At 49.1% G+C, this 24,961-nt stretch overlaps 1 protein-coding gene across 3 annotated transcripts in view; it reads right to left on the reverse strand.

Moving 5' to 3' along the window:
- Positions 1-20,968: 20,968 nt before the first annotated feature.
- ACOT7 (acyl-CoA thioesterase 7) overlaps positions 20,969-24,961 on the reverse strand; it is a 66,283-nt gene continuing 62,290 nt past the window's right edge. For all 3 annotated transcript variants that reach the window (XM_056865148.1, XM_056865150.1, XM_056865149.1), the window contains one exon: positions 20,969-21,141. In XM_056865148.1, the coding sequence (XP_056721126.1) occupies positions 21,037-21,141 (105 nt within the window). In that variant the 3' untranslated portion in view covers positions 20,969-21,036. The remainder of the gene's footprint in view (positions 21,142-24,961) is intronic.

Here is a 24,961-nt window from a genome sequence, read left to right on the forward strand (position 1 = left end):
CTTAGATCCTTCTGAGCTAGAGAAAAGCACAAAGGGCCAGACCAAATCATTTTGCAGGCCTTAAACGGCCCCAGGGCCTGACGTTCCCCACCCCTGCTTTAAGTCACCGAGCAACATGGGACTGATTTCTCCCACTTTCTGTCTGTGTGTACCTTGCAGAGTTGCACTTTACTTCCCACCTTCTTTTTGACCCACTGTGCCCCCAAACATCATTTGGCTGCTATCAAAATGTAGCTTCATCTCTTTAGCATCGAGACGGCTTCCATATAAAACATAAACAATACAACAGAACCCTCTCTCCAGAGTAGAAATGCATAATCGAACAGATCATTTAAAGAGTCTAAGGATTATCTAAAGAGCGAATAAGTTTATATTTAAATTCCTTTGAATACCAAGTGGCCACTTATGGCGCTGTAGTTTACCTTGATTTGCCATTTTGCCCCCTAACGAAGAAAGAATTTGCAGCTATCTTTGTCAACGACACCAGGAAGATTGTTCGCGGAATCTTACTGCCACCCCTGTTATTCAAAATGTTTTCTACAAAAGCCAAAGCCTAAATCTGTAAGGTTAGAATAACTAACAGATTTAATATCGCTGATGGGGTTAGAATGGTGTAACTCTGGGATTGAGCTGAAAGTGAAAGTCATAAAGTTCTACATCTAAATTATCATTCAGTGTACTGGTAAAAATCAGTAAAATCCCAAATATCATTCAAGGTATTGGTAAAAACCAGGAAAAACCTATATAAAGGACTGTGTTCAGCAAACAAAAGTTCTAAGGAAAATATCAGTGTGGTGTAGTGGTTAGAGTCCCAGACCAGATCTGGAAGACTCAGGTTCGAATCATTCCTGACCCATGGGGTGACGTCACATCCCGACGTTTACTAGGCAGACTTTTTGTAACGGGTGGTTTGCCAGTGCCTTCCCCAGTCATCTTCCTTTTACCCCCAGCAAGCTGGGGACTCATTTTACCGACTTCGGAAGGATGGAAGGCTGAGTCAGCCTTGAGCCGGCTACCTGCAACCGACTTCTGTCGGGATCGAACTCAGGTCGTGAGCAGAGCTTGGACTGCAGTACTGCAGCTTACCACTCTGCACCACAGGGCTCTTTATTCTATGATTAGCACGGTCTTAATAGTGGTGGTCCCGTGACATAATACACAAGCAAGGCTATTTGGAAAAGGCTTCCTATATGATACTCTCCACAGTCATTTGCCAAAGTATCAGTGGGTCAATGCCCCCTCTCACGGCTACAAACATAGATTTCTGCCCGGGTTGGATGCTGCCAGGTTTCCCACTCAATCTTGCACAATCTCCCTTCTTACTACGGCCCCGATCCCACGTGGACTTTTGTACATCCAGATCCCATGATCCCCAGCACAGTCTCCGATGGCGGTCAACAGGGAACCCCCCTTCCTTTGAGCGGCAGAAAAGCTGGTTGGATCCATCCCACTGGATTCTGTGGACAGTCAGAAAGAAACCCAGCCACAGCCGGTAATACTGAGACCGGCAATGCGACGAGGCAACAGGGGGAAACTTCACATAAGCAGCCGTGTTGTTTAATGTTTATCAACACAAAAGCCATTTGCATTCAAATTAATTCATCTTTTTTTTTAATGTCAGCAACCATGTGCTTGTCAATCATTGCTCAGAACCCAGGAACGGGGTTACTTTTTAAGCCATCGCCAGCGCATTTTCCCTTCAGGCTCTGAAAACTCGATGTTGAGGGGCTCTCTTTAAAAAAAGAACGTTGACACTGTGCAGAAATGGCCTAGTGTGGCAACATGGATTTGGCCCCCCGCCCACAACTTTCCACAGTAATTTGCCCAAGTTTCAGTGAGTCAATGTCCCCCACCCCTCACGGCTACAAACACAGATTTCTGCAAGTAGAAATGGATTCTCTGAAAAGCCCGGGTTGGATGCCGCCAGATTTTCCACTCAATCTTGCCCAACCTCTCTTCTTACTACGGCCCCGATTCCCCTGCCCAACGGGGGGGGGGGGGGGATTCCTTGCAAGTACCATGGTCCCCCTCTTCTCTTTGAAGCATGCCCATTAAGTAGGGTTCACGTGAACAAGTGAAGCTGCCTTATACTGAATCAGACCCTTGGTCCATCGAAGTCAGTATTGTCTACTCAGACCAGCAGCGGCTCTCCAGGGTCTAGAGCAGGGGTCTTTCACATCACCTACCTGCCTAGCCCCTTTTAACTGGAGATGCCGGGGATTGAACCTGGGACCTTCTGCATGTCAAGCAGGCGCTCTACCACTGAGCCACAACCTCCAGGTAATAGCTGGAGATCTGCTATTACAAATGATCTCCAGCCGATAGAGATCAGTTCACCTGGAGAAAATGGCCACTTTGGCAATTGGACTCTATGGCATTGAAGTCCCTCCCCTCCCCAAACCCTAACCTCCTCAGGCTCCACCCCAAAAACCTCCCGCCAGTGGCAAAGAGGGACCTGGCATGACTGTCCCCGGGGTGGCTTTGGTCAAACCTGCTTTTCACTAACCCTTGGACTTGCCTCTTTAAGGAAGGATAACAAGACTGCCCAAACTCCAAAGACTACTGTAAGACACAATCATAGATGCTTTCCCCCCCAAGCCTGAAAGATGCTCCCCCACCCCGCAAGCAAACCCCTGCCTGAGGCCTATCGAGAACCCCCTGCCACAGTAATATACATTACAGTATGGTATTTTGTAAATGTCATACTGTAATGTATATTACTGTACATTTGCATATGCACCTGTAAATTGCTTTGGGAGCTAGTTTTTGGCTGGAAATTACGTTTACAAATCCAATACAAATCAATATTATAATTTGATAATAATTCTCCCGGGGTTCAGGGAGGTGATCAGTAGTCAGTAGATTTGATTTGGGGGGGGGGGGTTGTGTGAAGTTAGATCCACCATCACAGGCATCCCATCTTCCCCCAGACAGACAAACGACAAGGGTGTATTTACCGTGGAAACCCTAGAAGGGTGACCGTGGCCACCTGATGGAGACATAGCCAAGAAAAGAACCGTGTGGCACCTTAAAGATAGCCCACAAAAGGTTTTTTTTGCTACGAGAAATAAGATGCCATAGGATTCCTGATTGTTTTTACCATGCTATGAGAAAGCCTTTAAGATGCCACAAGATTCCTGATTGTTTTTACCATGCTATGAGAAAGCCTTTAAGATGCCACAGGATTCCTGGTTGTTTTTACCATGCTATGAGAAAGCCTTTAAGATGCCACAGGATTCCTGATTGTTTTTACCATGCTATGAGAAAGCCTTTAAGATGCCACAGGATTCCTGATTGATTTTACCATGCTATGAGTAAGCCTTTAAGATGCCACAGGATTCCTGATTGTTTTTACCATGCTACAAGAAATCTGATAGCCTTTAAGATACCACAGGGTTCTTGATTGTTTTTACCATGGCAAATACATTTGCAGTATTTATCGACGTTGAAGCTTGAAGCGCTCTCTAGCCCTCAAAAGTTTTGGTTCCAAGAAACCCGTTAGTTAGCCTTTAAGATTACACAAGACAGTATTCAGGATGCAGTATTGTAAAAATGCTCCAGGGAGTCTTCTGCAGCTGGAACAACACAAACAACTGGAAGCAGGGGGGACTTTCCAGGAAACAGCTGGATGAACCAGGATTCCAGAATTATTATTATTATTATTATCATTATTATTATTATTATTGGAGGGGAGAGATATTCACAGCAAGGTTCGAAGGCCTCCTCTTAGCTATAGTCAAGATTAAATATTTAAACAGCAGCATGTGTTTGGGCTGTTTTCTTTAGCCAAGTCTCCATTGTTATAAATAATAGGACATATGCAGGAAGAGAGCGTGTATAACTTTGGCGGTGACAATCAAGCCACCTCCAGCAAGAGCTAGAGTAGTGTAGTGGTTAGGAGCGGTGGTTTGGAGCGGTGGACTCTAATCTGGAGAACCAGGTTCGATTCCCAACTCTTCCACATGAGCGGCGGACTGTAATCTGGTGAAATGTGTTGGTTTCCCTAGTCCAAACTATGAAGCCAGCTGGGTGACCTTGGGCTAGTCACAGTTCTCTCCAAACCCCCTCAGCCCCACCTACCTCACATGAACACATTAAGCTGCCTTATACTAAATCAGATCTTTGGTCCATCAAAGTCACATTACCTACTTGCCTAGGCCCTTTAACTGGAGATGCTGGGGACTGAACCTGGGACCTTCTGCATGCCAAGCAGATGCTCTACCACTGAGCCGCAGCCCCTCCCCAAGGTGTCTGTTGTAGGGAGAGGAAGGGAAGGAGATTGTAAGCCGGTTTGATTCTCCTTAAAACCAACTCCTTCTTCTTCTCCCTGCCTCCCAACCCTTGAGCTCTAAGATGCTTTTTTTGGCCATCAAGTCACATCTGACTGATGGTGACCCCCAGTGGGGTTTTCAAGGCAAGAGACTAACAGAGGTGGTTTGCCATTCCTGCCTCCACGTCACGACCCCGATACTCCTTGGAGGCCCCCCATCCAAAGGGCTGAGCTTGCTTAGCTCCTGAGATCTGATGAGATCAGGCTAGCTAGCCCGGGGCTCTCCAGGTCAGGGCTTCTAGGGTGTTAACCATGCCCCAATTTTTGTTTCTGATCCTGCCCGGTTAGGATCACGACATAGCCTTCCCATTGCAAAGGGTTAAGTAGATAAAAGGCAGATAAAAGGAAGGCTTTCTTCACACAACGCATAGTTAAATTGTGGAACTCCTTGCCCTAGGATGTGGCGATGGCTGCCAACTTGGAAGGCTTGAAGAGGAAGTGGACATGTTCATGAAGAGAGGGCTATCCACGGCTACATAAAAAGATACTAGTCATGATGCACACCTCTTCTCTCCAGGATCAGCGGAGCATGGCTATTATATTAGGTTAGGGTTGCCAGATCCCTCTTCGCCACAGGCAGGAGATTTTTGGGGCGGAGCCTGAGGAGGGCGGGTTTGGGGAAGGACTTCAATGCCATAGACTTCAATTGCCAAAGCGGCCATTTTTCTCGGTGATCTGATCGCTGTCGGCTGGAGATCAGTTGAATTAGCAGGAGATCTCCTGCTACTACCTGGCAGTTGGCAACCCTGTATTAGGTGATGTGAACACAGGCAGGACAATGCTGCTGCAGTTGTCTTGTTTGTGGGCTTCTAGAGGCACCTGGTTGGCCACTGTGTGAACAGACAGCTGGACTTGATGGGCCTGGGTCTGATCCAGCATGGCCTTTTCTTATGTTCTTACTCCAAAGTCTTTAGGGGGGGGGAACACCCCAGAAAACCAACAGCATTGCAATCAGAAGAAGCGACTGCCTTACGGGAAGCATCGATGACTCCCAGACAAGAGTGGGCGAACGCGATGGAAAACATCCCAACTGCTCATGCACAGTATGGTGGAAGCCAGCAGTTCGGGGGGAGGAGGGGGGAGGAGAAACTGGCAACATTCACCGCCCTATACCAGAGCTTTGGACAATCCAAACAACAGCAACACACACACACACACTGTATCAATGGATGCATTTTTGCAAGATGAGAGGATCGGTTTTGGCACAGAAGTAAGCAAAGATGTTCAGCAGAGCAGCCAAGGCAAACCCATGGGGGCTCCTTTCTCTCCCCATCCTTCTTGGGTCTACACGGAGGTGCACGCCCCCTTTCGTTACTCCGGGTAAGCGCTGGCTGCCTAGGGATGGGGCGAGTGGGGGAATCGCTGGCAGAGAGCGGAGCGGGCCAGCAGAGAGGAGGCAAATTTGCAGGCGCAGACAAAAGCAAGATTTGTGTATTTTTTTAAAAAGGGGTGTATTATTGGGGGAGGGGCCATGGCTCAGTGGTAGAGCATCTGCTTGGCACGCAGAAGGTCCCAAGTTCAATATCTGGCATCTCCAGCTAAAGGGAGTGGGCAAGTAGGTGATGGGAAAGACCTCTGCCTGAGACCCTGGAGAGCCGCTGCCAGTCTGAGTAGAAGATACTGACTTTGATGGACCAAGGGTCTGATTCAGTAGAAGGCAGCTTCATGTGTTCATATATATTGGAGGGTTAAGCCCCCCAGCTCATCCCAAATCGTGTCCCCCCCTTTTGAAACAAGCACAGGCAGCACAGAGGGAAACCGCCCTGGACGTATGCGGCCAGGGGTGGGAACGGGTTTTTTTTTGGGGGGGGGGTGACCGGGAACCCCAGGTTCCGAACCGGCTGCAAAGAACGCGGCTGGCTGTGTGTGTGTGTGGGGGGGGGGTCCGTCTCCCCTTCCCACTAGGCTGGATCATGCCCCCTTCCCGAAAAAACTTGTAAGGCTGGATCATGCCCCCCCCAAAAAAAACTTGTAAGGCTGGATCATGCCCCCCCAAAAAAACTTGTAAGGCTGGATCATGCCCCCCCCCCAAACCTGTAAGGCTGGATCATGCCCCCCCAAACCTGTAAGGCTGGATCATGCCCCCCCCAAAAAAAAAACTTGTAAGGCTGGATCATGCCGCCCCCAAAACCTGTAAGGCTGGATCATGCCCCCCCCAATAAAACCTGTAAGGCTGGATCATGCCCCCCCCCAAAAACTTGTAAGGCTGGATCATCCCCCCCACATAAAACCTGTAAGGCTGGATCATGCCCCCCCCCAAAAAAAAACTTGTAAGGCTGGATCATCCCCCCCCCCCAAAAAAAAAACCCTGTAAGGCGCTCGGGGTGGGGCGGAAGGCGAAGGCTCCCGCCATGCCCCTATTAACCAGCGGCAGGAGCAGACGGCCGGGCAAGAGGGCACCCCCATCCCAACCCCCCCCCCCGGGAGCGGGCCAGCCACGCCTTGCGCGCAGAGAGACCGGACTCCAGCAGACAGGGAGGGGCCGAGCGCGTGTGGGGAGGGGGGGGAAGGGGAATGGGGGGCCCGCCCCCTCTAAGATCTAGGGCCGGAGGGGCGTCCTCCCCTCCGGCTCGCCTCGCCGGGGGGCTTCTCCTCCCCCCCCCGGGGGGAAGGAGCGCTTACCTGGCCGGGCTGGAGCCGCCGCTGCGCCCCTGCTGCCGTTTGCGCGCCTGGCCGCCGCCGCTCGGGCTGGGCGGGGAGGGGAAGGGGGCGGGCGCTCGGCTGCTCGCGGCCCCCTCCCCCCTCCCTCCCCCCCTCCCCCCCTCCCCCCCCGGCCGTCGGAGCCAGCCAGCCCCCCCCCCCAAGGATCGGGGCTCTCTCCGCCCTCGGGGTGGAGGGGATCCCCCTCCCGGGCCCCTCCAGGGGTCGCCAAGGCGGGGGCCCCGTCGGGTTTTCTCTTCCTCCCCCCTTCCCCGGCCCTCCTCTGCTGCCCTCCCTAGTTTGGGGCTTGACCGGGGGGGGGTCTTCCGAGCCGGCCCCGCTCCTCGCTGCGGCGTCCGTCCATCGTCAGGCCGGGGAGAGGGGCGCCGGGAGCGGAACGGCGGGCGGAGGGGCGCGGCTCTCTGAGCGTACGCAGAGTGCGCCCCCTTTGCTGGCCTGGGGAGGTTAGGCTGAAGCCCCAGCGCCACGGGACAGTCGGCAAAGGAAGACCCCCCCCCCAACAGTGCAAAAACAGCATCACCCTTAAGGTTGCCAACTCCAGGTTGTGAAATTGCGGGAGAGGGGCTGTGGCTCAGTGGTAGAGCATCTGCAGAAGGGTCTCAGGTTTAATCCGGGGCGTCTCCAGTTAGAAAGACTAGGCAGGTAGGTGATGGGAAAGACCTCAGCCTGAGACCCTGGAGAGGGGCCTTGGCTCAGTGGTAGAGCGTCTGCTTGGCATGCAGAAGGGTCCCAGGTCGATCCCTGGCATCTCCAGTTAAAGGGACCAGGTATTAAGTGATGGAAAGACCTCTGCTTGAGACCCTGGATAGCTGCAGCCCATACTGACCTTGGAAGAGCTGGTGGTCTGATTCAGTGGGGAAAGGCCAGGCCATGGCTCAGTGGTAGAGCATCTGCTTGGCATGCAGAAGGTCTCATGTTTAATCCCGGGCGTCTCCAGTTAGAAAGACTAGGCAGATAGGTGATGGGAAAGACCTCAGCCTGAGACCCTGGAGAGGGGCCTTGGCTCAGTGGTAGAGCGTCTGCTTGGCAACGCAGAAGGTCCCAGGTTCAATCCCCGGCGTCCCCAGTTAAAGGGACTAGGCGAGTAGGTGATGGGAAAGACCTCTGTCTGAGACCCTGGAGAGCCGCTGCCGGACTGAGTAGACCATACTGACTTCACTGGACCAAGGGTCTGATTCAGCATAAGGCAGCTTCATGTGTTCATGACATCAACGGCATCTCTGGGAGATCGCCAGACCCCCACCTGGAGATTGGCAACCTTCTAAGCCCTAATACCTCCCTGCTCTTAATTTGATTAAGATCCTACTGATGAGCCTCACCTGGTAGTGAGAAGACAGAATTGAGCCTAGGGTTGCCAATCTCCAGGTGGTGGCCAGAGATCTCCCGCTATTGCAACTGATCTCCAGGGGACAGAAATCAGTTCATTTGGAGAAAATGGCCGCTTTGGAAGGTGGACTCTATGGCATTATACATCATTGAAGTCCCTCCCCAAACCCAGCCCTCCCCAGGCTCCACCCCAAACAGGTGTTTCCCAATCCAGAGCTGGCAACCTTACTTGAGCCCCATCACAAAGCATCCTGGAATGAAGCTCTTCCTATCTTAATGAATCACCATTTTAGATATTCAGAATTCCTTCTTCCTGGGAAAGGGCACCGAGGCCCTCTTTCCTATCACTTCAGTGGTCCCACCTATCTCTCGGCCTCCCCCCCCCCCCCGATCTCACCCGTCAGTAGCCATCACCCCAGGGCACCCTTGTGTGTGTGTGTGTAAAGTGCCTTCCAGATTGATCTGTGTCACCTGGAGATCAGTTGTAATCCCAGGAGATCTCCAGCCACTACCTGGAGGCTGGCAACCCTACTTAAGACAACTTAGTGTGACCAGTGGGGCTACCCATCTCCTTCCCAAGTATTTGTTCCAATGCAGTTTTGTTTCAATATTTGTTATAGTATTATACTGTTTTGCTGTTTTTTGTTAACTCTTTTTAATGCGGTGTTCTCTCGTTTTGTAATCCAGTTTTATTGCATCGCTGGTCGCATGTATTATCCTGCTCCAATTGCTTTGGTTTTAATTTAATCCACTCTGAATCTCAGCAAGAAAGGCCAAAGCATAAATGAAGGCAATGAATAAATACTGCTTAGTTCAGTTACTCTTAATGGGAGAGCCAGCGTGGTGTAGTGGTTAAGAGCGGTGGACTGTGATCTGGAGAACCGGGTTTGATTCCCCACTCCTCCACATGAGCGGTGGAGGTGAATCTGGTGAACTGGATTTGTTCCCCCGCTCCTACACACGAAGCCAGCTGGATGACCTTGGTAGTCACACTCTGTCAGCCCCATCTACCTCACAGGGTGTCTGTTGTGGGGAGGGGAAGGGAAGTGATTGTAAGCCGGTTTGATTCTTCCTTAAGTGGTAGAGAAAGTCGGCATACAAAAACTACCTCTTCTTCTTCTATATTGCTCACTCCACCCTGAGGATTAAATCCAAGATTTCTTCCCCCGGGCCCTTAAAAAAGAGGCACACAACAAGTAGAAATCACACCTAATGTTAAGGAGTTGGCGGAGGGCCATCAGACAGGAAGCTCACTCATTGTATGCCTGAAATTTGTGTATTTCACACATGTGTCATAAATATACCTATAGCCATTTCTTAGAGAATTCACAGTCCGCCAGAAGGTTGAATTATCATTGTTGTTTATAGCTGTCACCATCTCCTCCAATTTTTATATAAGGCTTCTTTCCCCCTCCGATTTAGCAAAGTCCTTGTAGTTCTTTTTAACGGTTAGCAGCTCCTTCAATACTGAAATAGTATTGTTCCTTTTGAATTCTCTGTGTTTCCTGGATGTTGCTCGTTTGAGGAGTCTGCTTTCCCGGTCGAACCAAGAATTTTGTTTGGATAAGGCACATGGGTTTGAAGTCATTTCCTTAGCAAATAAGGGTTTTAATACATCAATTAATCTAAAAAGACAACAACGTTTAGGACAGTAACTGCAGACTCTTTCTCAAGGAGGGCAGCTCTCAACGAAGTTATTTCCAAAAGCTGCATTCTGCAATGCACCAAGGAGTCAAGCTCAGGATAAATATACCTATAGAAATAGGCTTGCCCTGTCTGCCACGCCGTTGTCCCTTTTAAAAATAAATGTGTGGGCTAAGGGAGCATTTGGTAACACCGTTGCATCCGTGTTGAGCGATTGTAGATGGAAGTTGATGAAACACTGCTCTAGTCCCTGTTGATACAGGGCGGAAGTCGAATGACCTGCCCCTGTGAAAAGGCTGTCTGGAAAGAAGAAGAGTTGGTTTTTATATGCAGACTTTCTCTACCACTTAAGGAAGAATCAAACCGGCTGACAATCACCTTCCCTCCCCCTCCCCACAACAGACACCTTGTGAGGTAGGTGGGGCTGAGAGAGCTCTAAGAGAGCGGTGACTAGCCCAAGGTCACCCAGCTGGCTTCGTGTGTAGGAGTGGGGAAACCAACCCGGTTCACCAGATTAGCCTCCGCCGCTCAGGAGGGAAGTGGGGAATCAAACCCGGCTCTCCAGATCAGAGTCCACCGCTCCAAACCACCACTCTTAACCACTACACCACACTGGAAAGAGGCAAGAATCATGCAGAGAGGAAACAAGCGGCCATTTCTGCCTGTCAAAGGGGATTTGGGGCTTATGCGGCACTTTTAATTTAATCATCCTGTCCGACTAAGGAAGCTTGGACTCTCAAAATCTGTGGGTCTCTAAGGTGCTCTTGGTTCTCTGAGGTGTTACTGGGCTGGGATCTAACTGTTCCACTGCAGAGAAACACAGCTTCCTCTCGGAAAGCCTCTTTAACTGCCGAACTCGTTTTCTCCCCCCTTGTAGCTCAAAGGTTGGGGATGTCTTTTTGCAGGAGCAGCACGCCGCGGAAGCCGGGAAGAGGATCGATCACGAAGCCTCAAGTGGGAGCACCTGTGCACTTGAGTAATCTCCTTCAGACAGGAAACGCGCGGCCTAGATGACAAATGGAGCGCCGAAAAGGGAGAGCGCAGGGGAGGCGACGGGCGGGGCAGCGGTTACGGAGCTCTGGTGGGGCTCTGGCTGGGGCTTGAAGCTTCCAAAGGCAACCGAGGCGACCCTGAGTCCTGGCTGCTTTTCTCTTTCCAGTGAGACGATGTGTCCCTGGTTGCCACTTCTTTCCAAGATGCAGTTGCTGTCCTCGAACATCAGCAGCGATTCACAAATGACAATCCTGCTCAGCCTCTCTCACCAAATGCTGGCATGACACATGAACACACGAGGCTGCCTTCTACTGAATCAGACCCTCGGTCCATCAAAGTCAGTAATGTCTGCTCAGACCAGCAGCGGCTCTCCAGGGTCTCAGGCGGAGGTCTTTCCCATCACTTCCTTGCCTAGTCCCTTTAACTGGAGATGCCGGGGATTGAACCTGGGACCTTCTGCATGCCAAGCAGATGCTCTGCCACTGAGCCACGGCCCCTCCCCTTAAACCAGAGGAATGGCAGGATAGATGACCACACATGAAGCCGCCTTATGCTGAATCAGACCCTCTGTCCATCCAAGTCAGTATTGTCTACTCAGACTGGCAGCGGCTCTCCAGGGTCTCAGGCAGAGGCCTTTCACATCACCTACTTGCCTAGTCCTCAATTTGCAAGATCTGAGCAAGGCTGTCAATTTGGAGGACATTGATTCATAGGGTCGCTGTGAGTCGGAAGCGACTTGACAGCACTTAACACGCACTCATACACACAGGTACAGTACTTTAAGAGTGGGACCGTTTCTGCACATAAAACATTGTCAAGCAAAGATAGATCCCCACCCAGTTTAAATTTGTTCAGAACCACACTATCTGTACCCTTTCAGACTCCAGTACACATCGGGGTATGTCCACATTAAACAAATTCTTTGCACAAATCTGGAATTGGAGCAAGATGTGCCCCTTTGAGGATGTTCCATTTCCCAGTCCGTTGTTACAAGAAATGATAGGGCAGTTTTTGGAACGGTAGCTCCTTTCCACATTCTGGATGGAGAGTGTGTTGAAGCTAAAAATCCCACTGCACCGGAAGTCAGAAGCAGTGTTTTCAAGGAAAATGGTTGGCTTAGGCCTCACTAGAGCAGCTTGCTTCGGGTACAGAGCACATTGTGCAAAAACAACCACCTTTGCTCCGTCCCTGAACATTTCCGCTCACGGAGTCTTTGTCTTTGAGTTTGGGGAGATTGTCTGTGCCAAACACTTTCCACAATGTCTTTTTTTTGCCATGTCCAACCAAGTAAGACACTGTATCATATCCTGTTATTGCGTGAGAGGGAAGGAAGGTTTCTAAAAGTGGCTCTGTGAAGGAGGGTTTCTCTTTGATTTCATGCACTGGAATAGACTTGTGACTTTTGGACGGGCCTGCCTTCGTCCGTGCTTTATTTTTAACTTGATTTTGTCCAAAATGGCCATCAACAGCACCAAAGCATTTGTATGATGTGCCAAGACCACAGCATTATCTGCAGTGGTGGGTATGCGCTGTAACACAACCTGGCATCGACTTGCTGATGTTTGTACCTCTTCTCCTTGGAATCTATCCCCCAAATATGATTGTTTTGCTTTTGGAAATATGCTAAGATATACTTCTTACCAGGCCCAGCTACAAAGTCAGAGATCAGACAGACTTTGGCATTAATCTTGAGGTGTACGGCATTTCACCATGGTCTGCCAGAATTGTTTTGCTGCCCGCGTTTCCCCCTTCCCACTCATAATTGATGACACACCGAAGTACGTTCCTACCTTCCTTCAATGTGGATTCTTTCCCCTTGGCGTCCATCCAAAGAGCGATGAGAAGATCAGAAAGTGCGGCTCGCATTGCAGATCTGCTGATGTTATTGTCGTATGGCCACAGACGACAGGTCTGTTCTTCACGAAACAGTTCAGTTGTATTTGGCTCATCTCTTCAGGAGTGATGTTCAAGCACCACCGGTTGCCAAAACCTCAGCAGCAACATTCTGAAGAACATCACATGAAAGCTGTCGCACAAACATGTTGAGTCCCCTGCAGAACTGACACAATATTGTTCTCATTGTCAGTCGACTGTCATTGTCAGTCGACTTAGAATCATAGAATAGAATCACAGAGTTGGAAGGGACCACCAGGGTCATCAAGTCCAACCCCCTGCACAATGCAGGAAGTTCCCAACTACCTCCCCCCCCCCGACCCAGTGACACATACTTCACGCCCAGAAGATGGCCAAGATGCCTTCCATCTCATGATCTGCCTAAGGTCATAGAATCAGCATTGCTGACAGATGGCCATCTAACCTCTTCTTAAAAACCTCCAGGGAAGAAGCACTTACCACCTCCTGAGGAAGCCTGTTCCACTGAGGAACTGCTCTAACTGTTAGAAAATTCTTCCTAATGTCTAGATGGAAACTCTTTTGATTTAATTTTAACCCGTTGGTTCTGGTCCGACCTTCTGGAGCAACAGAAAACAACTCAGTACCCTCCTCTATATGACAGCCCTTCAAGTAGCAATATGGCTGCAGTCATCCTAGGCTTGCCAACCTCCAGGTGGTGACTGGCTATCTCCTGCTAATATAACTGATCTCCTGGTGACCGAGATCAGCTCACCTGGAGAAAATGGCTGCTTTGGAGGGTGGGATCTATGGCGTTGTACCCTGATGAGTTCCCCCCCTCCCCAGGCTCCAACCCCCATGCCTCCAGGTATTTCTGAACCCAGAGCTGGCAACCCTAAGACATCCCTACTGGTATAAGAACATGGGAGAACCTAAAAAGAGAAACCAGGATGCCAGCTCCATTTGAGTGGATGGCAATGGCATGAGGAGGGAGGGGCTGTGGCTCAGTGGTAGAGCATCTATTGGGCACGCAGAAGGTCCCAGGTTCAATCCCCAGCATCTCCAGTTAAAGGGACTAGGCAAGTGGGTGATGTGAAACACCTCTGCCTGAGACCTTGGAGAGCTGTTGCCGGTCCAAGTAGACAATACTGACTGTGATGGACCAAGGGTCTGATTCAGTATGAGGTAGCTTCATGAGTTCATGTGTTCAAGTTATGCATTTTAGGGAAGGGGCTGTGTCTCAGTGGTAGAGCATCTGCTTGGCATGCAGAAGTTCCCAGGTTCAATCCCCGACATCTCCAGTTAACGGGACTAGGCAAGTCGGTGACGTGAAAGACCCCTGCCTGAGACCTTGGAGAGCCGCTGCCGGTCTGAATAGACAATATTGACTTTGATGGACCAAGGGTCAGATTCAGTCGAAGGCAGCTTCATGTGTTCACGAGACTGTGTTCATTAGGGACCCGAGCATCCCTCTTCATGTTCGGCAACAGAGAAACAGCAGAGTCCTGTGTTTGGTCACACAGCGCTTCATTTATTTGTGAGCACCGCACACATGTGCCTTCCCTCTCCTCGCACTTCCATCTGCCTGGATTTGTTCTGACTCATGAGCCACTGAGGAGGGGGAAGGGGCTGGGGGAGAGGGAAGGGAGGGAAAGCTCAAACAGCATTTCACGGAGAAATGTCACTCGGCTGCGCCGAACACAGCCGCACGGCTGCCCACTCGGGAAGGGTTATTTTTAGACAGGCTAATTGCAAACTCCCTAATGAGACTCCAACACCACGGAGTGGGGCCGGGGCGTCTTCTCCCACGCTGCTCAGGAAAAACACCCCAGATTGCTGTCAAAATATTACATATTTTTAACAGGTAGGGACACACATTGCAAATTTTAGCAACGGCTCAGCCCCCGAATGTCTTGTCATGTCAAGTCTCACTCTTAGGAACCATGGGGAAAATGGGGGGGGGGGGAAGAGATGTTGAGTAATTACAGAAGGTATCTGCATTGTATTTAGATACTTACAGGGGGGGCGGCGGCTGGGCCTTTCTCCATCTTCCCTATTAGCCATGGGTATAGACCAGGTAGTAAGCTTCCTGAAGCAAAGGGTAGAAGATATCGAACGTCAAGTTAGGGTTGTCAGGTCCCTCTTCGCCACCAGCAGGAGGTTTTGGGGGTGGAGCCTGAGGAGGGCGGGGTTTGGGCAGGGGAGGGACTTCAATGCCATAGAGTCCAATTGCCAAAGTGGCCATTTTCTCCAGGTGAACGGATCTCTATCGCCTGGAGATCAGCCGTAATAGCAGATCTCCAGCTAATACCTGGAGGTTGGCAACCCTACGTCAAGACCACCTGGGGAAATCTTTTTTATCACCAGAAAAATCCAGACAGCTAGTCACACCTGCAGCTTATCTCTCCCACTTGGAACTCATTAACTATAGGAAGGCCTACACTTTAGCCAGATGCCAAGCCCTGCCATCGGCCGTTTAGGATGAGAAATATAAGAAGATCCCAAGATCTGAAAGGCTGTGCCCTTGTAGGGCAGGTGACACAGAAACTATCGAACATGTATTGTTCAGCTGTCCATTTTATCATGGGGCTCGTACTAGACTTATTGCTCCCCTGATCAGCGGATTCCCAGATAAGTTGGCTGAGTCCCTGTCTAAGAAGCTTCTGATGGGGGGAGATTCCTCATTCTTTCGCTCCCCACTGCCAAATTCTGCGCCATCGCAATTAAAATACGCAAAAATAGGGTGGAAAAAAACCTGTTAAATTCTTTTATACTTCTATACTTTTAGTAATTTTAAGTTGGCAAGCCACTTTTGTGTTAATGCACTAATATTTTATATCTTATTCATGTCAGATTTTTATCAATTTTTGTAATTTGTAATAGTTTTTACAGTTTTATCAAGTTGGACAATCTGATATACTAATATATCCAATAGATATATTGGTCCAATATACCATATCAATACACTGACTGACTGGCTACAAGGGTGGGGAGACCTACAGGTACTTGCAGGGGGCATCTGGACTCCCCCCTCCACTATTTCCTCTTTTCCTTGCCTGTTAGCCCCCATAGCCTCTCCCCTTTTCTGCTGCCTCCACACCCACCGACCCACTTACCTTTCACTGCCCCTGTCTTCGCCCTGGCGGCATTTGCTCAGGAAAAGTCTGGAGGAGTTGCATGGCAGATGCCACCACTGGGTAGGGTTCAGATGCATAGGGGCTGCCGCTGGCAGGCCAGGCTGAGCTGTGTGGATAGTGAGACTCCGGTGGATACCAGGCCTGGCCCTGCTCAGTCCCCCTCCATCAGGGGATGGGACCCTTTCCAGAGCTGGTATGGTCTCTACCCCGCTCCCACATCTTTCTGTAGCTTCATTTTGTGGATCTATTGGTCGTGTACTCTGGCTCAGTTCGGAATAAGATATGATACCCCCTTTCCTCCAGCTGACATAATCAATCTCCATTTGATCCTCACAACCACCCTGGGAGGTCGGTTAGGCTAAGAGTGATAGACTAGCCAGGGTCACACAGGGAGCTCCATGGATGAACAGGGATTTGAAACGGTCTCCCAGATCCTGGTCTCACACTCTAACTACTACACCATGCGGCAATGCAACCAAAATGGCTCCTACAAATATGAACCCCCGCACCTGTCACTCCAGAAGATAAAAACTACCCTGATTTTGATATGCAATTTTTAAAAAACCTGTTGAAGCCACACCACAGACTTTCTCAACAAGGTTACAATTAGCGTGTAGAATAGACTTATGCAACCTCAGAGAATCCCTTCATCAGTGAGTCACCCAGAGAGGTTCTCTTTCCCAAAGGTGGGAAATTCTGCCACGTTTCTACATTGGAAGCCAGCATGGTGTAGTGGTTAAGAGCGGTGGACTCTAATCTGGAGAACCAGGTTTGATTCCCCACTCCTCCACATGAAGCCAGCTGGGTGACCTTGGGCTAGTCACAGCTCTCTTAGAGCTCTCTCAGCCCCATCTACCTCACAGGGTGTCTTGGGGAGGGGAAGGGAAGGAGATTGTAAGCCAATTTGATTCTTCCTTAAGTGGTAGAGAGACTCCCTTCTCTTAGCAGACTCCTCTCGAGAGAAAACCATTCAAGTAGCCAAATTTTGCCTCCAGTCTAGTGGGATTCGTAAACGGCTATTTGAAAACCTTTCCCCATAGATCTTTCCTCCTCTTCTTCAAATCATCCCTCCCAGAATCATCAACTTTTATTATTTTATTTTATTATTTTAACCTAACTTTGATTTTTATTCAGAGCTGATATTGTATCAAAATAAAACTTTGAATCAGAGTTGGAAGGGACCACCAGAGTCATCAAGTCCAACCCCCTGCACAATGCAGGAAACTCACAACTACCCCCCACACACACACCCAATGCCCAGAAGATGGCCAAGATGCCCCCCTCCCATGAACTGCCCAAGTTCATAGAACTTGATTGATTGAAGTGGTAGAAAAAGCCGGCATATAAAAAACCCAACTCCATATCTTTAGCATGTAAAGAATCTGTAAGTTTGGCCATCCGCATATACATCCATAGCTTTTCTCTCCAATCTTTAATTGAAGGTTTATTTATTTGCTTCCAGTTCTTAGCAATTGTAATTCTAGCTGCAGCAAAACTATATTGGCATATGACTATCACCTTTATCTAAATTCTTTTTAGGAATACCCAATAGACAAAAGGAAGGATCTTTTTTTATTTTTGAGTTACTATTTAAAAAAATATGGCTATTGGCAAAAATGGATTTTACAGCTATAGTTAATGAATTATAATGTGTTTTTAATAAATGATTATTATAATAGATTTTTAAATACTGTCATAACACCACTCCGGGAGTCCAAGGGTGGAGGGCACAAAGGTGGGATGGTGGTGATTTGGGCACTATATATTTTATGAAGGATAACATACATTGTATTTCTACTGGATGTAATAGTGCTGTGTGATTTTGTATTTTTTTGTATTGAATTATGATTTATTTTTATTTTTTAATTATAAAAAAGCAATAAAAAAAAAAAAAAACCCAACTCTACTCTTCTTCGGAACGATCTAGTAACTCCTAGCTCAGAGAGACAGCAGAATTATCTATTCCCAGCACCGACGGGTTACAGAAAAATTTTGCGGGCTTAAAGGAACATTTATTTGGAAGGAGTTTGGGCACAGCCGTTCCAGAAGAACTCTCTGGCTGGCTGCCCCATCCTCTGCCTCCCACGATGCATCCAGATTTATGTCTGTCAAACTTTACCACTATTTTGCCTCCGCTGCTGTTTCCCCTCTGCCGCTCTGCAGCACCGGCAGACAATTTAATTATAAAAACAGCATACATACCACTTTCCCCATCCCAGTGTACTTTCTGTTCCCAACTCAATTAAGAAGGATGAGATGTCAAACCGCCACAAACTATCTAACTTTGGGGTTCTCCCCTCCTTCCTCTGCTCTTCCCACCTGCAGCAGCTTGGACTTTTCTGGGAATCCATCAATCAATTTGCAAGTTTTTTTTTTCCCAGGGTAGAAAACCAGCTCAACACGAGGTACATTGATTAGATCCGACAATTCTCTCCTTTCACGTGACTGGGTTTACTTTACTTGTAAACCTTCCCCGTCACTTGCCTGATTTAGACAGCTCCTAAGCAAGCAAAATAAAACAGTAAATTTCTAGCAAATAACAAAAGCCATCGCTTCGGCACCTGGGTGAAGATGTTATAAGGCAAAACTCAGCCTCCACCCCAAAGGTAAATGAAGGAAACGCCAGATTTTAACTCATGGGGTAGCTAGCATGGTGTAGTGGTTAAGAGCGGTGGACTCTGATCTGGAGAACCAGGTTTGATTCTCCACTCCACATGAGCGGCAGACGCTAAATCTGGTGAACTGGGTTGGTTTCCCCAATACTACACATGAAGCCAGCTGGATGACCTTGGGCTAGTCACACTCTCTCAGCCCCACCTACCTCACAGGGTGTCTGTTGTGGGGAGGAGGAGGGAAGGTGATTGTAAGCCGGTTTGATTCTTCCTTAAGTGGTAGAGAAAGTCGGCATACTCTTCTTCATTTGGCTTCAACCTGTATCTGAAGAAATGAGCGGTGACTCACAAAAGCTCATACCCTGCCAAAAATTTTGTTAGTCCTTAAGGTGCTACTGGACTCTTGCTCTTTTCTACTGCTACAGACAGATTAACACGGCTACCCATCGTGATCAGTTTCAATCAACTTGGGTGGGCTTCAGTGAGTACAGTGCCTGAATGCTGCAGACGAGGGAAGTTAGATGTAGAAATAAAAAGTTCAGAGGCGATCGGTTTGAAATGGGACTGTTCAGGACACGAAGAAGCTATCTTGAATTTAGAGAGCCTGGGTTCAAATCCTGCCTTGGCCATTTGGCAAACCACCATTTCATTCTTGGTTCCTATGCATTAAAACAATAACAGGATCTATCACACGGGTGGGGAGGGGCTGTGGCTCAGTGGTAGAGAATCTGCTTGGCATGCAGAAGGTCCCAGGTTCAATCCCCGGCATCTCCAGTTAAAGGGACTAGGCAAGTAGGTGATGTGAAAGACTTTGGCCTGAGACCCTGGAGAGCCACTGCCGGTCTTAGTAGACAATACTGACTTTGATGGACCGAGGGTCTGATTCAGTATCAGGCAGCTTCATGTGTGTTCATGTGTGTGTCTGAGGATGACCTTCATAAAGGATGGCTTTTTCACCATTTCTGCAAGGATGAACTGGGATGTGCGGACTCTGCTATCTAGTCCAGTTGGTCCCACTGCCGCTAATCCAGAGGGTGTTCAACCAGAGCTCCGCCAAAGTCAGCTATTTTGTGCTGCCACTGATCTTGCTAAGTCCTGCAGAAAATGTGGCGGACAATGGTTTACATGGGTTCTCGTTCTCTGGATATTTGGATTTGCCTTGTTAAGCAGCTCAGGTAATAAATCCCAGCTTAAGGGAGGCACGAGCCAAGAGAACCCCTCCCCCCCAGTGCTCTAAGCCTGTGAGACTGAAGCAACCATGCCAGTTGTGACAGGGCAAGACCTGGACGAGATAATCAGGCCTTCTGCTGGTGTGGTGTAGTGGTTTGGAGCGGTGGACTCTGATCTGGAGAGCCGGGTTCAATTCCCCGCTCCTCCACATGAGCAGCAGAGGCTAATCTGGTGAACTGGATTTGTTTCCCCACTCCTACACACGAAGCCAGCTGGATGACCTCGGGCTAGTCGCAGTTCTCTCGAACTCTCTCAGCCCCACTTATTTCACAGGGTGTCTGTGTGCGGAAGGGAAGGTGATTATAAGCCGGTTTCATTCTGCCTTGAATGGTAAAGAAAGTTGGCATATAAAAGCCAACTCTTCTTCTTTTAAGTGATTCAAGCCGCCCAGATGCTGTACAAGTTTCGCATGCTTCTGTACCCCATGGGATGTTTCATCCGCCCAAACAATCTCTGGACATTTTTTTAAAAAACAAAAGGAACTCGACACCCACTTAGGTTTTACAGAGTTACAAGGCAGACAGCCTTTATTCACAATATCCCTTAAATAAATTAAATCCATATATATATATATTTATATATATTCAAGAGAAGTGGAATGGAGTGAAGAGAGACCAACTGACATATTGAGCAGTGTTTTAAGCTTGCAACTAGGAAGAAGCAGCTTCTTGTGTTCACAGGAATGGGAATGAAATATGAAGTTGCAGAGATGCCAGGGGCCGAGGCCCCAATAAGAGCTTTTCGGCTCTTTGTAGAATGCTTTGGTACTGGGGGGGGGGGCAGGGGGGGAAGAGAAGAGACAGATTTACAGAGACCAAACATCATAACCACAAGTACCAACATATTCCTGCTTCTATTCACCCAAACGTTTGGTTCATCTGTATTGTGTTGAGATTTCAAAACCGGTGGTGTACACCAGTCCTCGTTCACGCACTAAGCCTCAGAAACTGCAGGCCGTGGCTCTCTAACACCGCTTCGATCTCCCCTATTTCCCCTCCCACAGGAGATCTTTCTGATCTACATCATAGGCTGTGGGGGGCTTTTCCTGGAGGGGTGACTGGACGAACTACAATTATTGACATGACGGGTGATCCTTTCCCAGAGAGCTGGGGGAGGGGGGAGAGAGGTGGCTTCAAGGGCCACACGTGCCCTCCTCCCCCAGTCAGATCTGCAGTAGAATCTGGCCGAAATGAAGATTTCGAATGTAAATGCAGAGGGCAGCTCTCTCCCGGAAGCGAACGCTGTTGGAATGTCATTGCTGAGTCAGTGGCTGCATCTTTGCCTGGCGCTTGGCTTTGGTTTGGAGGTAGCGGCCCTTCCCCTCTTCGAAACGCCTCCGCTCATCTTCTGTTTCTACCTGTCGATTGAACCAAATATATATATATGTTATTGCAAAGCATCTAAAAACTATTCACAATGGCCTTCCTCCCCAGATCCTAAAGTTCCCCAGATCCTAAATGCCTGGTGAAACAAAATCTTTTCAAGGCTCCCTGAAAAGAAGAAGAGTTGGGTTTTATATGTCGACTTTCTCTACCACTTAAGGGAGACTCAAACCGGCTTACAATCACCTTCCCTTCCCCTCCCCACAACAGACACCCTGGGAGGTGGGTGGGGCTGAGTGTGACTAGCCCAAGGCTTCTTGTGTAGGAGTGGGGAAAAATCCAGTTTACCAGATTAACCTCTGCCACTCACATGGAGGAGATGGAAATCAAAACCGGTTCTCCAGATCAGAATCCACCACTCCAAACCACCGCTCTTAACCACTACACCATGCTGGTTCAAGGAACAGCTCTGGAGTATTTCTTCTGGGAGGCTGTTTTCTATGCAGACTATTACCACCCCAATTTCCAGTGGGGGTCAAAGCAAACAACCTGAAGCAGAGCCTCACCTCTCAAGTTCAAATCATGGCCCATGTGGGGGCTACTTATGGGAAAACTACTCCCTGAATATCCCAGACCCAGGCTGTATGGCTGTTCGAAGGTTCAATATAAGCATCTTGAAGTTAGCCCCACAGCTACCTGGTAACCAGCGGAGCTCTTAATACAGGCTCCAATTTGCTCTGCAGAGTCAGCTCCAGTCGAAAAGACACGCTGCCATGTTCTGGATGGTTCCAGGCAGCCTCCAAGTGCAAACCCATGGAGATCACATTGCAGTAGTCAAGGGGGAGAACACACGCACACACACTACCCTGTCAAGTGCGGACAGCCAACGAACAGCAGACGCAAGGAATGAGCTCATTGCAAGAGTCTTGCTGTCCTCCTCTCCCTCTGCTGGGCAGGAAGCCAAGGACGATGACTATCTCACATCTTCCAGTAATGTGGTTAATTTTACGTGAACAAGCTCTGCTGAAGATGGGATGATTCCCTTTCTCTGCTAGGATTGCTAAGAGCATGAGGGGACCCTCCTTGTGTGCCTCACTGCAGAGTGGCATTCAATGCACTGGCAAATCCTTCAAAATCCTCCATGAAAACCCTCAAGGGTATAAAATCAGGACCGCTTTATGTGGGGGAAGGGCCATAGCTCAGTGGTAGAGCATCTGCTTGGCATGCGGAAGGTCCCAGGTTCAGTCCTTGGCACCTCCAGTTAAAGGGACCAGGCAAGGAGGTGATGTAAAAGACCTCTGCCTGAGACCCTGGAGAGATGCCAGTCAGAGTAGACAATACTGACTTGGATGGACCCAGGGTCTGATTCAGTATAAGGCAGCTTCATGTGTTCATGTGATGTCATGCTCCTCTAGGAATCACCGGATACTCTTTGGGGAGGGGCTGTGGCTCAGTGGCAGAGCATCTGCTTGGCATGCAGAAGGCCCCAGGTTCAGTCCCCGCATCTCCAGTTAAAGGGACTAGGCGAGTAAGTGATGTGAAAGACTTTGGCCTGAGACCCTGGAGAGCCACTGCCGGTCTGAGTAGACAATACTGACTTTGATGGACCAAGGGTCTGATTCAGTATAAGGCAGCCTTCATGTGTTCATGTGGGGGGGGGGGGAGGGAAGCGGGGGTTTGCTCACATGACCTTTTCAGATCCTGAAATGGAAAGTTCCAATGAGACTCTAGCTGCTGCTAGTTAATACAGGGTACAATCCACTAGGATGGGGGTCCCTAACCTTATTGAGCCTGTGGTCACATTTGGAGTTCTGACATGGCACGGTGGACGCAGCCACAAAATGAATGCCACAGGAGGCGGAGCCAGCCACGAAATTACTGTCACAGCTTAACTTCAGCAATAGTGCGGGTCCTTGTGCTGTGGTGGCAGCTGCAGCCCAAGCAACATTCTAAAAAATCTGTACAGCCAATCCAGTCTCCAACAGTCGATCAAAAGCGTTGCTGGGCAAAAGCCGTACCTGGCCCCACCCACTTCCTAAAGACACTTGGGCACCACATTGGGGTCCCCTATGCTAGGAAGCACTCCCAGCGTGGTGTAGTGGTTAAGAACGGTGGTTTGGAGGGGTGGAGTCTGATCTGGAGAACCGGGTTTGATTCCCCGCTCCTCCACATGAGCGGCGGAGGCTAATCTGGTGAGCTGGGTTGGTTTCCCCACTCCTACACACGAAGCCAGTTGGGTGATCTTGGGCTAGTCACAGCTCTCTTAGAGCTCTCTCAGCCCCACCTACCTCACAGAGTGTCTGTTGTGGGGAGGGGAAGGGAAGGTGATTGTAAGCCGGTTTGAGTCTCCCTTAAGTGGCAGAGAAAGTCGGCATATAAAAACCAACTCTTCTTCTTTCCTGTGCGAGCCCCCCTGAAATGAGTTGGGGGTCCCAGCATGCCTGAATTCTTCACCGCTCCTGCACATTTCAATGGAGCTTGTGCAGGAGAACTTCCCAGAGGATTGCGCCTTATGGATCAGATCCATCTCTTATTCTGCTGGCTTTATTGGTGTTCAAAATCCACCAACGAGGCCCCGGGGCACCTAAAAGGAACCAATTCATCTCTATGCACCAGCCAACGAAGCCTTGGGGTGGGGTGGGGAGGAAACAGCTCTGGAATCTTTGCTTTTTCCAAAGCAAGCAACAAGTCAAGGACTTCCTAGCCTCGGTGTATACACAACGGCTCAAAACCAACATGTCTATTTGGTAATAACTTAGCAGTTTATAAACACTTCTCCCCCTTCAAAGACCAAACCACAACAATACTGTGATTTATAGAGGTTAGCATAGAGAACTAGATGCATATTTTCACAGAGTTGGATCAAACTGTTTAGACGCTTCTGGATAACTAAGAAGAGGAAGAAGAAGAGTTGGTTTTTATATATGCTGACTTTCTCTACCACTTAAGGGAGAATAAAACCGGCTTACAATCACCTCCCCTTCCCTTAGCCCAATTTGCAGAAGTGTCTCGGTTGTTATTTCTTTTTTTAAGTGTTACAAAAAAAGAATTACAGTCTGAGTCTTATAAGAATATTTTAGTCCATGTTTCTGGTTTTATCTGGCTAAGGGCCGTAAATAAACAATCTGAATCTGAACCCTTCCCTTCCCTTCCCCACAACAGACACCCTGTGAGGTAGGTGGGGCTGAGAGAGCTCTAACAGAGCTGTGACTAGCCCAAGATCACCCAGCTGGAGTAGGAGGGGGGAAACTAATCCAGTTCACCAGATTAGCCTCCGCTGCTCATGTGGAGGAGTGGGCAATCAAACCCAGTTCTCCAGATCAAGAGTCCACCGCTCCAAACCACTGCTCTTAACCACTACACCAAGCTGGCTCGAACACAAAGCGATCGCTTTTTCTAAACTCCCCCTCCCCCAGGTGCATTTCTGGCTGGCTCGGCCGCACCCATTCATTGATCGGGAACATCTGTATGGGGCATTCTCCATTAAAAATGACGGAGGCTGCTCGCGACACAATAAAGCTGAAAGGCCCGGCGTAAAAAGGAGATAAAAAATCAGGCAGCTGCAGAGATTAAAAATGCGAGTTCTGTTTCCCTTCTGCGAACCGCTGGGCGATACTGGGGCGGGGGAGAGGAGGGGCTGGTATTCCACATCGTGACCAAACAGGTGAGGAGGGATGCTGGCCCAGCACAGCCAGGGGTTCGCCTCTGCTTAACCCAATAAATGCAAGTTTAGACCAAGGGCAGGCTTGCGGTGTGCAGCTGTCCGAAAGCGAAACAAAAGGAAACATAAAGCCTGCCAGACTAACTTTCTAGGGTCAAGTGGCTGGATAACACACCCACACCCAATCCAGAGCA

The sequence above is a fragment of the Euleptes europaea genome, chromosome 19 (assembly GCF_029931775.1).
Source record: "Euleptes europaea isolate rEulEur1 chromosome 19, rEulEur1.hap1, whole genome shotgun sequence".
Classification (NCBI taxonomy): domain Eukaryota; kingdom Metazoa; phylum Chordata; class Lepidosauria; order Squamata; family Sphaerodactylidae; genus Euleptes; species Euleptes europaea.